The sequence below is a fragment of the Tiliqua scincoides genome, chromosome 2 (assembly GCF_035046505.1).
Source record: "Tiliqua scincoides isolate rTilSci1 chromosome 2, rTilSci1.hap2, whole genome shotgun sequence".
In the NCBI taxonomy this organism is placed as follows: domain Eukaryota; kingdom Metazoa; phylum Chordata; class Lepidosauria; order Squamata; family Scincidae; genus Tiliqua; species Tiliqua scincoides.
In genome coordinates, this window is record NC_089822.1 from 29,835,526 (window position 1) to 29,851,029 (window position 15,504).

General features: G+C 43.8%; 1 protein-coding gene across 1 annotated transcript in view; it reads right to left on the bottom strand.

The window, feature by feature from the left end:
- SCAMP1 (secretory carrier membrane protein 1) overlaps window positions 1-15,504 on the bottom strand; it is a 52,346-nt gene that overhangs the window by 16,363 nt on the left and 20,479 nt on the right. The window contains exons 3-5 of the mRNA XM_066615288.1: window positions 4,880-4,978; window positions 4,678-4,789; window positions 4,007-4,135 (exon numbers count right to left, since the gene is read on the bottom strand). Coding sequence (XP_066471385.1) covers window positions 4,007-4,135; window positions 4,678-4,789; window positions 4,880-4,978 — 340 coding nt within the window. The remainder of the gene's footprint in view (window positions 1-4,006; window positions 4,136-4,677; window positions 4,790-4,879; window positions 4,979-15,504) is intronic.

The window sequence follows — 15,504 nt, forward strand, 5'->3', positions numbered from 1 at the left end:
CCTGTCCCCAAAGAGCTCATAGCCTAAAAAGAGAAGGAGTGACACCAGCAAAAGCCACTGGAAGACACCATGGTGAAGAGGGACAGTTGCTCTCCCGCTGCTAAATATAAGAGGATACCACTTTAAAAGGTGCCTCTTTGCCAATTAGCAGGGATGGATTATGATCCCAATGCATTACTAAGACTCCAACTGCAATAGCAATACATATGTATGCTTGTTTAGGAAATATATAAATTTAAGAATGCAATTTTAACATGCCTTCTTTCTTGGCAGTTTAAACATTTTGATTTAAGATTAAATCCACTTAGAGTACAGTGCTTTGATTTCCTGGAATTCTTTTAGCATCTTAATCTGAAGTTTACTTTTTAACAGCAGTATTAAAACATTAGCAACTTTTTATGTTAATAGTTTCAATTGTGTTATTTTTAAATCATGCATTATGTGTATATATTGTTATTTTTTAATTATTTACTATTTTAATATTTTATAAGCCAATTTGGATGCCCATTTGAGAGAAGAGCAGGGTATAAACTGAATAAATAAAAATTTAATCATTTAAGACAATGAGTGAAGAATATAAAAAGGTTTTTTGCTCAATAACAATTCTACATATTGTTAACAATTTCCAGGAAAAAAAGGAAGGCATCATTACAATGCTTCTTGCTGTAATAGCTGACACTTCTACAGTAATTACTAGGTACATAGATTTATGCATATACTATTTAATTATCTAAGAACCAGTCCCCTAAATACATGCAGGCACCCTACTCTATACTTATTTATAGTAAAAGACTACACTGCTCAACTCACTTGCAATTTCTGATAGATTAAAAGTTAACAGAAAATTTGTTTACCATTAATTTTCCTTCTGCTTCTTCGCTCAGCCATGGTCCAGGACTCTGGGGTGCTTTTCAATCCACACCAAGTGGATTGGCAAATCCTTTCTAAGACCGATAGCCAGAGCCTGGGCAGGAGGCATCTTCCACAACCTCCAGAGTAGGGGTGGCCAACATTTCAACTTTAGGGCTCCTGGACCTTTAACAATTGTGTAGAGAAGAGAATTTCAGCATGTGCAATTTGTCATCTCACAAATGACAAGCTGCACTTGCTAAAATTCCCTCCTTGTTAAAGGTCCAAGAGCCCTTAAGTTGAAAGGTTGGCAACCCCTGCTCTAGAGCCACATTCTGTTGACAGACCAATGAAAGGACAAAATGCTACTACCACAGGACAGTTGTCACCATGTTAGAGGCCTTGGACAGAGGGCAGATCCAGCTTTTCAGAAACTATTGGTTTGGCAACTACTGGCTGCCAAACCAGAATTGGGCAAACAAGTATAAAAAGAATTGACAAAAAGCAAATTTTCTCTACTTCCTATTTGTCGCCTTCTAGCAATCTAGGACCCTGGGTTAGGGTAGAACAGGAAAAAAGTTACCACCTATGTAGCACTGTCTAGAGCTTGAACAAGTTTTATTTCAGATGTCAACCCTAACCACATTTACTTGTAAATGATCCCTATTGATTCCAGTGGAACTTAATTCTAGGCAAGTGTGTTATACTCTGTTTTCACATCCTTATTTTATAAACTGATGAACAAACTGAAATAAAGTTGATCATCACACTATTATTAAGCCTCAACTAGTCAATGATGCTATAGTGTTGGCAGCTGTTGCCTGCCCCAGGTGCAACAATGAACAACTATGGATAGCCATGAAATACAGCTTTCTATCAACAAAAAGGCCATTAAGATTGTAGTTAAGTAAAGGCAGCATGATAGCAGAGGCTCAAGGGTGTCTGTTCCTCTGGAAGGTTACCAATTCAGTTCCACTTGTTAAGTACTAGAGACTACCTTCACTTTAATAGCATGGTACAAATTAAGTGAGCCTACTGAATCAAGTTGTTAGTTTGATTGTGTCACTTATGATGGAGTTCAACATGCTAATTTTTAAAATTTAGAACAAAAAAATTGTTTTAGGAAAACTCTTAAATCCAGAATAACTAATCACATATTCCACAGAGCAAGAAATAAATCAACAACCATCCAACAACCTACCCCGCCAGTTCATTTTACTCTGGATATTGTTGTATTGCTAAAGCTCAAAGGAAGTCATTATGAACCTTTGCCTTGTCAAACTCCAATTGACATTTCCCTCAAACTTTTTATACCTGCAATTACCTGGAGGGCATCTCCAAATGTTACAGGCAGTGTACATGCAATTGAAGATATTTTGGAAATCAGGAAAGAAGTGCATAGCTTTATTCATGTGAATAGAAGCAAATGTAGTGGTAGAAGGGGGACAAAGCAAAGCATAATAATACGAAGAGCACCTGGTTAAGTGCAGAAGGACAAAAGTTCAAGATCCTGCAACTCTGGTTATAAGGGTCTCAGGCAGCTGGGCTGGAAAGACCACTTCCAATCCAAGACTGTGAAGAGCAGTGGGCTAGGCTATCAGAATAGATATTGGCTAAATGGTTTGTCCACTGGCATAGCTCCCATAGGGTCAGGGGTATCCTGTGATATTGGGCAGCACTCCTTCAGGGGCGGTAGTGCCACCATCACAGCATCAACAGAGCCACACCACCTCTTATCTTGCCTGTTTTGCTTATCGCTGGTTTGCTCTGTTGCCATAAATCAGTTACATGCTCTGAGAGCCTATGTTTTAAACAAAGCTATGGAAGCCCTTAAGGGTCATTAAGGGAGCAATTCTAACTGTCCCCTAGGCCAGCACAAGTTCCTTACGCTGGCCCAGGAGAGTCACAAATGTGCCATAAAGCACATTTTTGCCTCCTTAGGCATCAGCTGGGCCGGCACAGAGATGTGTGCTGGCCCACAGAGGCTGCATAGAGCCTCTGCGCTGACTTGTAGAGGGAGGGTTGCATCGGGTTCACTCCATTGTTTAATATTTGTCATTGTTGATTTTACTGCTTATAATCCACAGCCTAAATTTATTCAGTTTTGTTTGGAAATATTTATGAAAGAGTTGTTGAATTTACTAGTTTTTTATTCATTTTTTCATTCATTCATCCCCCTTTGTCAACTTTTATATTTCAGTTTCATTTTCATGTTATTACATGATATTATTACATTTCTTCCCTCAACTGTCTAAATCAGGGGTGCCCAAACCCCGGCCTGGGGACCATTTGCAGCTTTCTGGGACTCCCAATTCAGCCCATGGGGAGCTCCCCGTCTCCAATGAACCTCTGGCCCTCCAGAGACTTGCTGGAGCCCACACTGGCTCAACGCAACTGCTCTCAGTGTGAGAACGACTGTCAAACCTCTTGCGTGAGCTACTGGCTAAGGCTCCCTCCACTGCTTGCTGTTTCTCATTTGTGATGCAGCTGTGGCAGCAAAGGAAAGGTCAACCTTTCTTGTGCAAGACCTTCATTCATTCATTCATATAAGTTCCATCTCTAATATCATTCATGTAAATTTATTCAAATTTTAAATGTAAATTAATTCTTTTTTCCCCTGTCCCTGACACAGTGGCAGAGAGATGTGGTCCTCCTGTCAAAAAGTTTGGACACCCCTGATCTAAATTATGATGTCAGAGCATGAAGAATTTCATGGCAAGAGATTGATAATGTATTACTGCTTCTAATAATATATTTGAATTAGTGATACATTAAATAATTAATTATCTATAAATCAATTAATTACAATTTCACTGTGTGTGTGGGGAGGGCCAAATTTTCTGAACCCAGGCAGCAGGTGCCTCAGCTATGCCACTGGGTTTTTCTCAGTATAAAACAGCATCATAAATTCTGCATACTATTTTTTGGCAACTATGTTTCATTGACATCTACCACCACGTACAAATTTACAAGTATTAACTTTTATATCTCGCATTTTCTCCAAGGAGCTCAGGATGATAAACAGTTTTTTCTCCATACCCACCCCAATTTTATTGTAACAACTCTGTGATGTAGGTCAGGTAAGAGCGTAAGTGGTCCAACGTTACCAAGTAACATCAAGATTTTCAAATGTACACATTCTTTAGCATTTACTTACACATCCACAAATAGTACATAATCTTTACTGTCTTCTGGAACTCTACGGGGATATCTACTGAGAAATCCTGATAAAAACAGGGGCCTACTGGGAAATTTCCAGGCAGTGGTGGCCAGTTGTTCTTTCTTCCTGAAAGACCAAAGACAAAATCTCTGCTGAATAGTAAGGTCACGACATACATCACATTTTTATATCATCTTATATTGTTCAAGTGGATCTTTCACTGCACCATGTATTGCATTTCAATCATTACAATGCATACAAATTTCATCTCCAATAGGAAAACTATAATAAATGCCGCAATCCCAGTACTCACCTATTAGGAGTTCAATCCTGAATAAAAATAGTGGTGGCGGCAGCACTATTTATGACAATTTAGAGATTTTTGTTCAAATAATACTGCTTTTTGTCTAGCTATTCCAGCTTCTAACTTAGACAATGCTTCTTTGCATTTCCAGTTTAAAGAAGTCTTGTTCAACAGAATGGGTCTTACTCTCATGTAAGCATGTATAGGATTGCAACCTCAGTCGCTATTGCGTTTTAAAAGATTGATATGAGCCTTGAAGCTCAGATATAACAAACTGTGGACACTGTCTTCAATGATTTCCCTAGGCACAAGTGATTTTGAGAACTGCAGCCTATTGTCTTTGTACAAGAGATGTAAGGCATACCTCCCTGCTGATTGAGACTTTGCATTTCTCTTTCTCTACGATCTAGCTCAGCTGCTTTCCTTTCCAATTCTTCCTGCCGCTTAAGAAGTTCAGCCTGGGCCAATGCATGTTCCTATGAAAAAATAAGTTCAAAGATAAAAGAGCACAAGAAGTAATTGCATCTCACATTTTCAGTTTTCTCAGTTAGTATTATTAGATATACCTTTGCAATTTGGGTATAAGCAGGTGGTTCCTCAGTTGGTTTCATTATAGCTGGCTGTGTACTGGGCACATTGGGAATTTTGACATTTCCTGGTGGTGGCTGAGAAAAAAGCACAGTGCACTTTTAGAGAGACTCTTAGAGACTTTCAGGTACTATCTTATAAACACCAATTACAGAAGATTGCAACATGCGTAATAGGCACATATAATTTGTTGAATGTCTGAACCATCCACTCCACATGTCTAATGTTTCAGCCTGGATTCTCAATATACCTAAGACCAAACTTCCTATGTAGTTTCCACTCTCCTCTTATTTTCTCCAAATCCACTGGTAAGGTCACCATCCAGTCTGCATAATAGGCACATACTCTTGCCTTTGCCTGGGGATCTTCTCTCTTCATCAATCTCCATACTTAGTCTGTTGCCATATCACGTCTCTTTTCTCTTTACAATATTACAAGAATCTGGATTTCTTTCTTGGCCCTTAGCAAAAACTCTAGTTCACACCCTGGTTGTCTTTCTTCTTAACTACTGCAGCTGCCTGTTGATCTTACAATGGCTCTTCTTAAGTTCTCTCACCTCCATTCAGCACTTTGCTGCCTAAGACAATACACCTCTTATAGCACCAACTATGCCACACCATTCCTTAAATCCCTTCACTTGTTCCATGTTCATTCCCAGATCCAGCACACCATCCTTACTTTCAAAGACCAACCATGGCTCCCCCCCCCCCCCAACCTCTCAGGTCTCATATCCCACTAATTACCTTTGCACTACCAGCTCCACCATCCCCATCTGGTTCAAAGGACCCCTGCTCTGTAAAAAAAAAAACTCCATCCATTTTCTTTGGCTGTCCCAGGTGCTTCATTACTTTTTTCAAATCCCTTTTTAAAACGCTTCTTTCACATGAAGCTTTGGCTTTACAGCAGCCATTTTCAACTACCGTGCCATGGCACACTGGTGTGCCATGGATGGTCTGCAGGTGTGCCACAAGAGTTTCAGGGAGGATCATTTGTTAGCAGGGCCACATGGAGAAGGTGAGCCCTGCTATCAATGGGCATGCCTTGTCAATTGTCAAAAAACTGATGTGTGCCTTGGCAGTGTGCCATGAGATGAAAAAAACTGAAAATCACTGCTTCACAGTGCAATTGTAGCATGTTTACTGAGAAGTCTGAATTCAATTTAACTCATTTCCAGGAAAGTAGGTGTAAGATTGGAGCCTTTTTTGCCCCAATTCTATCCCCCTCCATCCCCAGCCTAACTAGCATTGCGCCAGTGGAGACTGCTTCATGACTATCATAATGCAGACTCTGCTGACAAGCTCATCAAACCCACCACCAGACCTTGCCGGAGCAGGTAAGCCCATGCAGGGTTGGTAGGAGGGGGTTGAATGGGACGGGGAACCTGGTGAATGAGGCAGTAACAGTGGCTGGGGGAGGAAGGCGGAACTGTCTACAGCACATATTGAAACCCGAGTCCCTTCCTGGGCCTGGTCTGCCTTCACAGAGCAACATGGACTTGCAGCAGTGATTCAGCTGGCACAGGTCCAAGTTGATCCATAGCAGCTACTGTGGCTTAACCCACAGCAATGGGACAAATGTCCCCTTACCTTTAGGCAGTGGTATAGCTAGGTCATTTGACACCTGGGGTCCATAAATTTTTGTCACCCATATGTCATAATTAATATTTTAATACTACCCTTCCTCTAGAGTTCAGAGTGGTGTGCATGGTTCCTCCCCTTATTTTAGAAGAAAGAAAATTGAAAGAAGACAGAAGAAAGAAGAAAGAAAATTTAGAAGAAGAAAATTGCCCCTCTGAAGACTGCCACAGGCGATGTCATCCAGGATTGGGCGCAGCAGATGGAACGCTGAGTGCAGCACTACTCTGAGCTATATTCCAGAGAAAATGTAGTCACCAAAGAAGTGCTGAACAACATTGAGTGCCTGCCTTTGCTGGAGGAGCTTGACAGTGAACCAACCCTAGAAGAACTTCACGTGGCCCTGGACTCCCTTGCCTTTGGCAAGGCACCTGGAAAAGACAGCATCCCTGCTGAAGTCCTAAAGTGCTGCAAAGAGATCATTGCTACTGAGCTGCATGAAATCCTATGTCTCTGCTGGAGAGAAGGTGAAGTACCTCAAGACATGAGGGATGCAATCATCATCACGCTGTACAAGAACAAAGGTGACAGGGGTGACTGCAACAACTACCGTGGCATCTCTCTCCTTAGCGTTGTAGGAAAGTTGTTTGCCCGAGTTGCACTAAAGAGGCTCCAGGCACTTGCAGAGAGCGTTTATCCAGAATCACAGTGCGGATTCCGAGCCAGCAGGTCCACCACTGATATGGTTTTCTCCCTTAGACAACTGCAGGAGAAATGCAGGAAATGACAGCCACTCTTTATAGCCTTCATAGATCTCAAGAAGGCTTTCGACCTGGTCAGCAGGGACGGCCTCTTCAAGATTCTCCCCAAGACTGGATGTCCACCCAGGCTCCTCAGCATCATCAGATCCTTCCACAAGGACATGAAGTGCACTGTAGTCTTCGATGGCTCCACATCAGACGCCTTTGACATCCGAAGCGGTGTGAAGCAGGGCTGTGTTCTTGTACCAACCTTGTTTGGGATTTTCTTCGCTGTCCTGCTGAAGCAGGCCTTTGGAACTGCAACAGAAGGCAACTATCTCCGGACCTGATCAGATGGAAAGCTCTTCAACCTCACCAGACTGAGAGCAAAGTCCAAAGTCCAGCTGAAATGCCTTCGTGACTTCCTCTTTGCCGATGATGCGGCTGTCACTACCCACTCTGTCAAAGATCTCCAGCAGCTCATGGATTGTTTTAGCAAGGCCTGCCAAGACTTTGGACTGACGATCAACCTAAAGAAAACACAGGTCATGGTTCAGGATGTGGACTCACCTCCCTGCATTACAATCTCTGCACATGAACTGGAGGTTGTCCATGACTTTGTGTACCTTGGCTCAACGATCTCCGACACTCTTTCTCTCGATACTGAGCTAAGCAAACGCATCGGTAAAGCAGCTACCACGTTTTCCAAACTCACAAAGAGAGTCTGGTCCAACAAGAAGCTGACAGAACATACCAAGATCCAGGTCTACAGAGCTTGCGTCCTGAGTACACTTCTGTACTGCAGCGAGTCATGGACTCTGCGCTCACAACAGGAGAGGAAAGTGAACGCTTTCCACATGCGCTGCCTCCGGCGCATTCTCGGCATCACCTGGCAGGACAAAGTTCCAAACAACACAGTCCTGGAACGTGCTGGAATCCCTAGCATGTATGCACTGCTGAAACAGAGACGCCTGCGTTGGCTCGGTCATGTTGTGAGAATGGATGATGGCCGGATCCCAAAGGATCTCCTCTATGGAGAACTCGTGCAAGGAAAGCGCCCTACAGGTAGACCACAGCTGCGATACAAGGACATCTGCAAGAGGGATCTGAAGGCCTTAGGGATGGACCTCAACAAGTGGGAAACCCTGGCCTCTGAGCGCTCTGCTCGGAGGCAGGCTGTGCAGCATGGCCTTTCCCAGTTTGAAAAGACACTTTGCCAGCAGTCTGAGGCAAAGAGGCAAAGAAGGAAGGCCCATAGCCAGGGAGACAGACCAGGGACAGACTGCACTTGCTCCAGGTGTAGAAGGGATTGTCACTCCCGGATTGGCCTTTTCAGCCACACTAGACGCTGTGCCAGAATCACCTTTCAGAGCGCGATACCATAGTCTTTCGAGACTGAAGGTTGCCAATACCCTTGCTCTAGAGTTCAGAGTGGTGTGCATGGTTCCGCCCCTTATTTTAGCCTCACAACAACCCTGTGAGGTAGGTGAGACTGAGAGTTAGTAATAGTTATGACATGAATAATAACGACCAGAAAATAAAGGCAGTAAATATTTCCCCACAAGCAACAGATAAAATTCTGCATCAAATGATGTATATATAATACAATGGTGTTATACGTAAAAGTCATAATTATGGTCACTAGGGTGCCCCACTGGTTCATTTTAAGGAAGTGGTTCTCAAACTTTCAGCATTGGGACCCACTTTTTAGAATGACAGTCTAGGACCCACTGGAAGTGATGTCATGGTTGAAAGTGACATTATCAAGGAAATTAAAATTATAATTAAATTAAAGAAAAACAAATAATTAAATAAGGGGAAGCCAGCCCTGTTCCACCAAGTGAATTTTCTCTGTAGCCTGCCTGCAATAACAACCCCCCACCAAAAAAATCTGTGAGATCAACACCAAGTTCAAGTTTTTATATTTAAACCATCTCACTATCAGAACCCACCTAGCTTTACAAGTCTAAAATAAAAAAAAATTCACCTTACCAGCTCAAGTCTCTATTTTATTATTTGGGGGGGCTGCCTTCTGGAGCCTTGGTTGAGCTCCACTTTTAGCAGATCAGGACCATACTGGTGGTCTTGCATTCCTCCTTGCTTGACCTGACCACGAGCCAAGGTACATTTGCTTACTCATGAGCAATTGCAAGCTCGTGGCTTAGTTTTGCCTTCCACAGGGCTCAATACATTCATCTGCTTGGAGGGGACTTCCTTCTCAGAGCCTTCCTTGGGGCTGTGTTTTTTGGGGGGCTGCGTTCATTGGATTGGGACCATTCTGGTGTCATTGGATTCCCCTCAGCCTGCCCTTTCTGATGGACTAAGGCAAGTTCACCTACTCATAAGTAAATGCATAAGATGGCTCAGTTGCACTTTCCATAGGGTTCCATGCATTTTGGTTCTCTGGTTTTGTGGCCATAACTTTTGATACAATTGAGATGTTTCACTCCGGTTTTTTCATTGCATTTTACTGAAAATTCCGCATTGAATGATATATAACATGATGGCATTATACCTAACAACCACAATTTTAGCGATTTCGGTCACGTAGTATCCCCCTTCCAAGGCTGGCACCTAGGGCGAACCGCCCCTGCTAGCTATGCCACTGTCCTGAGGAGACTTCCAACAGCTGAAAATCTTCCACGGAATACAGTGGAAGCTGCACCAGCACCACTGCATCAGGATTTAGGCAGGATTTGCAGGGCCTAGGCGAGAGAGGGTAAAAGGGGTAATTTGTACCCAGGTCCACGGTCAAAAAGGGGACCCAGGAGCCACAGGAGGGGACCCAGATATTTCCTGGGATTTTACATTCTCCTATCTACTTAGACTTGTTGCCCACATGGGATGCTGGGGACACTACCACGAGTGTGCAGTTGCAGCTACTAGCACACCATAAATGCTGGGCCGAGGAATGCATACATGATACTCCTTAACATTCCTTGACTGTCAAATCTGAGAGGAAACTGAACTGCTACAGGAGCTCTTTGGCTTGCGGATCTGCTTACCATGAAGGAGTGTACAGGAGCTCAGGGACACAGCTGCAAGACTACAGCTGCTGCAGAAGCAAATCTTGGTATGCACAGGACACTCTCCATTCGAGTGTGAGCCTAAATATGAGGATGCTAATTTTCTGCAATGATTTTCTATATTTAAATGATTTTAGAGAGACTTAGGAGTGTGTTTGGTTTTCTGTATTACTGTATCTAGCTGCTGATGCCACATGGGTGGGTAGACCTGGGCTCCAGAAACTTTTCCAGCTGACTCCCCCATCCTTTGTTGCCCCTCCTTGCCCCCAATTCTGCTTGCCTGTTACCACCCTCCCCCACTCTGTTTCACCCCTACCCTTTGCAAAGGGGCACAAAAGAAGTTTTGTACTCCCTGATAAAACTCCTCTCAGAGGCCCTGGGATTGGGTTACTGGTCTTCTTTCCCTACTGTAACTAGGTTTAATGTATATAACAGCCATATGGGCTTATTTTCACAAAAAAAAAAAAAATTTATATACAGGTGGAGCTTCGTTATTCGTGAGGGTTCCATTCCTGGAACCCACGCAAATACCAGATTTTGCGTGGAACCAAGTCACGCGAAATTTGGGTTCCACCAAGCTCCGAACATGACTGGAGCCTTCCTCCGGTCGTGTACGGAGCTGTTCCGAGACCCAAAAAGGCTGCGTGCAGCCTCCACGGGCCTCAAAATAGCCTCCAGGAGTCCTAGATGGGCACATCCGGTTTTTGCCTTCTAGGACCTCCAGAGGCCTTTCCAAGGCCTTTGCAGGCTGCATGCAGCCTCCATGGATCTTCGATAGGCCCCTGAAAGCCTCGAAGGCCATTTCTCTGGAGGAGACTGTAGCTGTGCTCCAGTTGCCTTCAGAAGCTCTTCTGAGGCCCATGGAGGTTGCGCGCAACCTCCACAGGCCTCAGTATGGCCTCCGGAGGTACTACGTAGGCACTTCCAGTCTTCGAGTGAAAACCGGAAGTGCCTCTCTAGGACCTCCGGAGGCCATTGTGAGGCTCGTGGAAGCTGTGCGCGGCCTCCACGGGCCTCAGAAGTGCCTCCAGAGGGCTCACGTGGGGCCAAGTCTGGGTCCACGCAGGTCCTGGGGACCCGTGTTGAGTCAGATTTGCGGTTAAAAATATCACAAATAAAGCGGCTCTACCTATACCTCCCTTCTGTTACACCGATTTTTTATCCATCTCCGCTGTTTCCCTTGAGTCAATATATAGACTGTAAGCCTCTTGGCATAAGGACCCATCTTTTCACTCTATGCATGTGTTACAAACACTGATGGAATAATTATAATTTGGAAAAAAAACACTTGAACTCGTTTCTCAAGGAGCAGCCCTTCCACATTGTCTCGTTTGAAGTCTGTGATATTACAAGAAAATGTGCTCACAAGGTCAACTAGAATGCATCAGGGGGCTATAGCACCTCCCTTACAAGAAAAGTTTACAATGTTTGGGGCTCTTTAGTTTCTTTTCCAAAAGGCAACATATGGGGAGAGGGGGAGGGGAGAAATGGGCAAACATAAGAGAAACTATGTTGAGAATGTAGTCTAATCATACTAAAGCTTGAGGTCACTCTATGAAATTGACTGGCAGAAGAGTTTAGAAGGTGAAAGTGCATCCATGGGATGTAATTGTTACTAGTTTAAATGCCTTTAAAATAGCATTAGAGTATTCTATGGAGAAAGTTTGTAATTCATCATTGTAAGTAGAATCTCCATATTTTAGAGGTTGTACACTACAGAAAGCCAGTTCTGGAGGATACAGTAATTGACTTCAAGCCCTGATTGTGGGCTTCCCAGAAGCATCTGGGTGGCCACTGTGGGAAACATAGTACTGAAGAACCTAGCATGGTGCTCATGTGTCATGTGCTTATGCTCATGTGTCATTCTAAAGCACTGCATTAAACACACCCTAGGAACATCTGAAGGAGCTCTCAAAATCCTGGCCTATAAAATAGGACATGTCCCTTTATATCAACTCACAATATATGTAGGAAATCAATTCAAAACAATGCTTTGAATGTGAATGATGGTTGACTTTGAGCCGATACATTTACTGACTTAACCATTTTAAATTGAATCCTTAATTACATGTATAGGACTTGTACAGACAATAATAGTCAAGAAATCAAAATGCTCTTGTTGTTGGCAACCTTCAGTCTCGAGAGACTATGGTATCGCACTCTGAATGGTGGTTCAGGAACAGCATCTAGTGTGGCTGAAAGGGCCAATTAGGGAGTGACAATCCCTTCCACACTGGGAGCAAGTGCAGTCTGTCCCTGGTCTGTCTCCTTGGCTATGGACCTTCCTTCTTTGCCTCAGTCTGTTGGCCAAGTGTCTCTTCAAACTGGGAAAGGCCATGTTGCACAGCCTGCCTTCAAGCAGAGCGCTCAGAGGCCAGGGTTTCCCACCTGTTGAGGTCCACTCCTAAGGCCTTCAGATCCCTCTTGCAGATGTCCTTGTATCGCAGCTGTGGTCTACCTGTAGGGTGCTTTCCTTGCACAAGTTCTCCATAGAGGAGATCCTTTGGGATCCGGTCATCATCCATTCTCACAACATGACCGAGCCAACACAGGTGGCTGTTTCAGCAGTGCATACATGCTAGGGATTCCAGCTTGTTCCAGGACTGTGTTGTTTGGAACTTTGTCCTGCCACGTGATGCTGAGGATGCGCCGGGGGCAGCGCATGTGGAAAGCGTTCACTTTCCTCTCCTGTTGTGAGTGAAGAGTCCATGACTCACTGCAGTACAGAAGTGTACTCAGGACGCAAGCTCTGCAGACCTGGATCTTGGTATGTTCTGTCAGCTTCTTGTTGGACCAGACTCTTTGTGAGTCTGGAAAAAGTGGTAGCTGCTTTACCGATGTGTTTGTTTAGCTCGGTATCGAGAGAAAGAGTGTCGGAGATCGTTGAGCCAAGGTACACAAAGTCATGGACAACCTCCAGTTCACGCGCAGAGATTGTAATGCAGGGAGGTGAGTCCACATCCTGAACCATGACCTGTGTTTTCTTTAGGCTGATCGTCAGTCCAAAATCTTGGCAGGCCTTGCTAAAACGATCCATGAGCTGCTGGAGATCTTTGGCAGAGTGGGTAGTGACAGCTGCATCGTCGGCAAAGAGGAAGTCACGCAGACATTTCAGCTGGACTTTGGACTTTGCTCTCAGTCTGGAGAGGTTGAAGAGCTTTCCGTCTGATCTGGTCCGGAGATAGATGCCTTCTGTTGCAGTTCCAAAGGCATGCTTCAGCAGGACAGTGAAGAAAATCCCAAACAAGGTTGGCGCAAGAACACAGCCCTGCTTCACTCTGCTTCGATTGTCAAAGGCATCTGATGTGGAGCCATCGAAAACAGTGCCCTTCATGTCCTTGTGGAAAGTGCTCAACAATGCACTATTGCAAAATGCTCAACAATGCACTATTATCTTTTCCTGGAGAAAATCTGTCAGAGTATTCATTGTTTAAAGGAATGAATTCTAAGTATAGCAAAATGTTTAAAGTACTGAAAAAAACAAGTTTAATATCCTACACAGACTAACACAATTGCTTAAACCACAAAATAACAGAGCCTGTTCAGCAGCATAGATTTAAAAATAGCTCTTCATAGACACTCCAATTGAGATTTCTCTCTTGCATTAATTAGCATACTAAAGAGATCAGAATTTTGCTTTTAGTTTAAAGCTCTTGGTTTACTGCACTCTCACACATGAGTTTCTATTCAAACTTAAACTACAGTAAACTTATGGACACATCACTACTGAAGGAAGTAAAGTGCATCTCTCTGAGAGCATCACAGTATTGACAATCAGCAACATGTTTCAACTCCACTATAGAATCAACACTTCAGAATTACCAGCTGTGTCACCCAATTAAAGAAATCTTTGTGAGTTTTAGTCAAATCATATCTGCATATTAATAAGGACAGTTCAGAAGAAAAAGACACACTTAGTTTTTAAATGATATAGGCATGTTTTGCAGCAATCACCACAGGAAAAAACTATGTAAGAATGTAAGCAATAACCACCACTGAATAACCTCTCATAGTCAAACTAAAACAACCACCTACAGCAGATAATATATACTTTGCACAGAGAAAAGAAGGAATACCTCTCAGTGGAGTACAAAGGTCATTGGGCTCCTAAATTTTTGACATCCTCCATATGACAAAAATTAATCTGGGCTGCAAGTCTGGGTGGGAACCCAGGTCTATCTGCCCAGCAAACCTTGGCCATGGATGTCAAAGTTAAACCTGGAGTCCAGGTCTACCCACCTGGAAGAGGCAGCTCCAGAGGGCAGTCAGAATGGGAGCCCAGGTCTACCCAGCAGGCAGCTCTGGGCTCCAAGTCAAGTCAAGGCAGGTCTACCCACCCAGCAAACCTCAGCCACAGAAGCCCAAGTTCAACCGGAAGCCCAGGTCTACCTGCCTGGTTGACCTGGGCTCTGAAGTTAAGATAGTGCTCATACCCGTCCCTGTGACACACTGCCCCACATCTGGAAGGTCAATGCAGCCATAATAATAATAATAATAACAGCTTTATTTTTACCCCACCTTTGCCCCCGAAGGGACTCAAGGCGGCTTACAACAGGTTAAAACAGATTAAAAACATAACTTAAAAAACAGATAAAAGCATATAACACATATCATAAAAACAGTAGTCAGATAAAAAGTAATCAGGTAAAAAGAGCATAGAGCAGCAAATCATAAAAGAATCAGGCCTGTAACCAAGTATTTAAAAAATATTAAAAGGTGTTGAAAAGGTGTTTAAAAGGCCAAGAACTCAGAAGGCTTGTTTAAACAGAAGGGTCCTCAGGCCTTGCCGAAAAGTCTCAAGAGAGGAAAACATTCTTAAGTCAAGGGGAAGGAAATTCCATAGCGTTGGTGCCATTACTGAGAAGGCCCTATTTCTTGCCGCCGCCCCACGTACCTCCCTAGGTGGCGGCACTTGTAAAAAGGCCTTCTCTGATGACCTAAGAGGATGAGCCGGATTGTACGGGAGTAGGCGATCTCTAAGATACCCTGGTCCAGAGCAGTATAGGGCTTTAAAGGTCAATACCAGCACCTTGAATTGGGCCCGGAAATGAATGGGCAGCCAATGCAGCTGCTGGAGAAGCGGACTGACAGAGTCAAACCGCCTACCTCCAGTAACTACCCAGGCCACCACATTCTGCACTAGTTGCAGTTTCTGAACTGTCTTCAAGGGCAGCCCCACATAGAGCATGTTACAATAATCTAACCTCGATGTCACCGTGGCATGGATCACCGTGGCCAGATCTGTATGATCCAAGTATAGCCA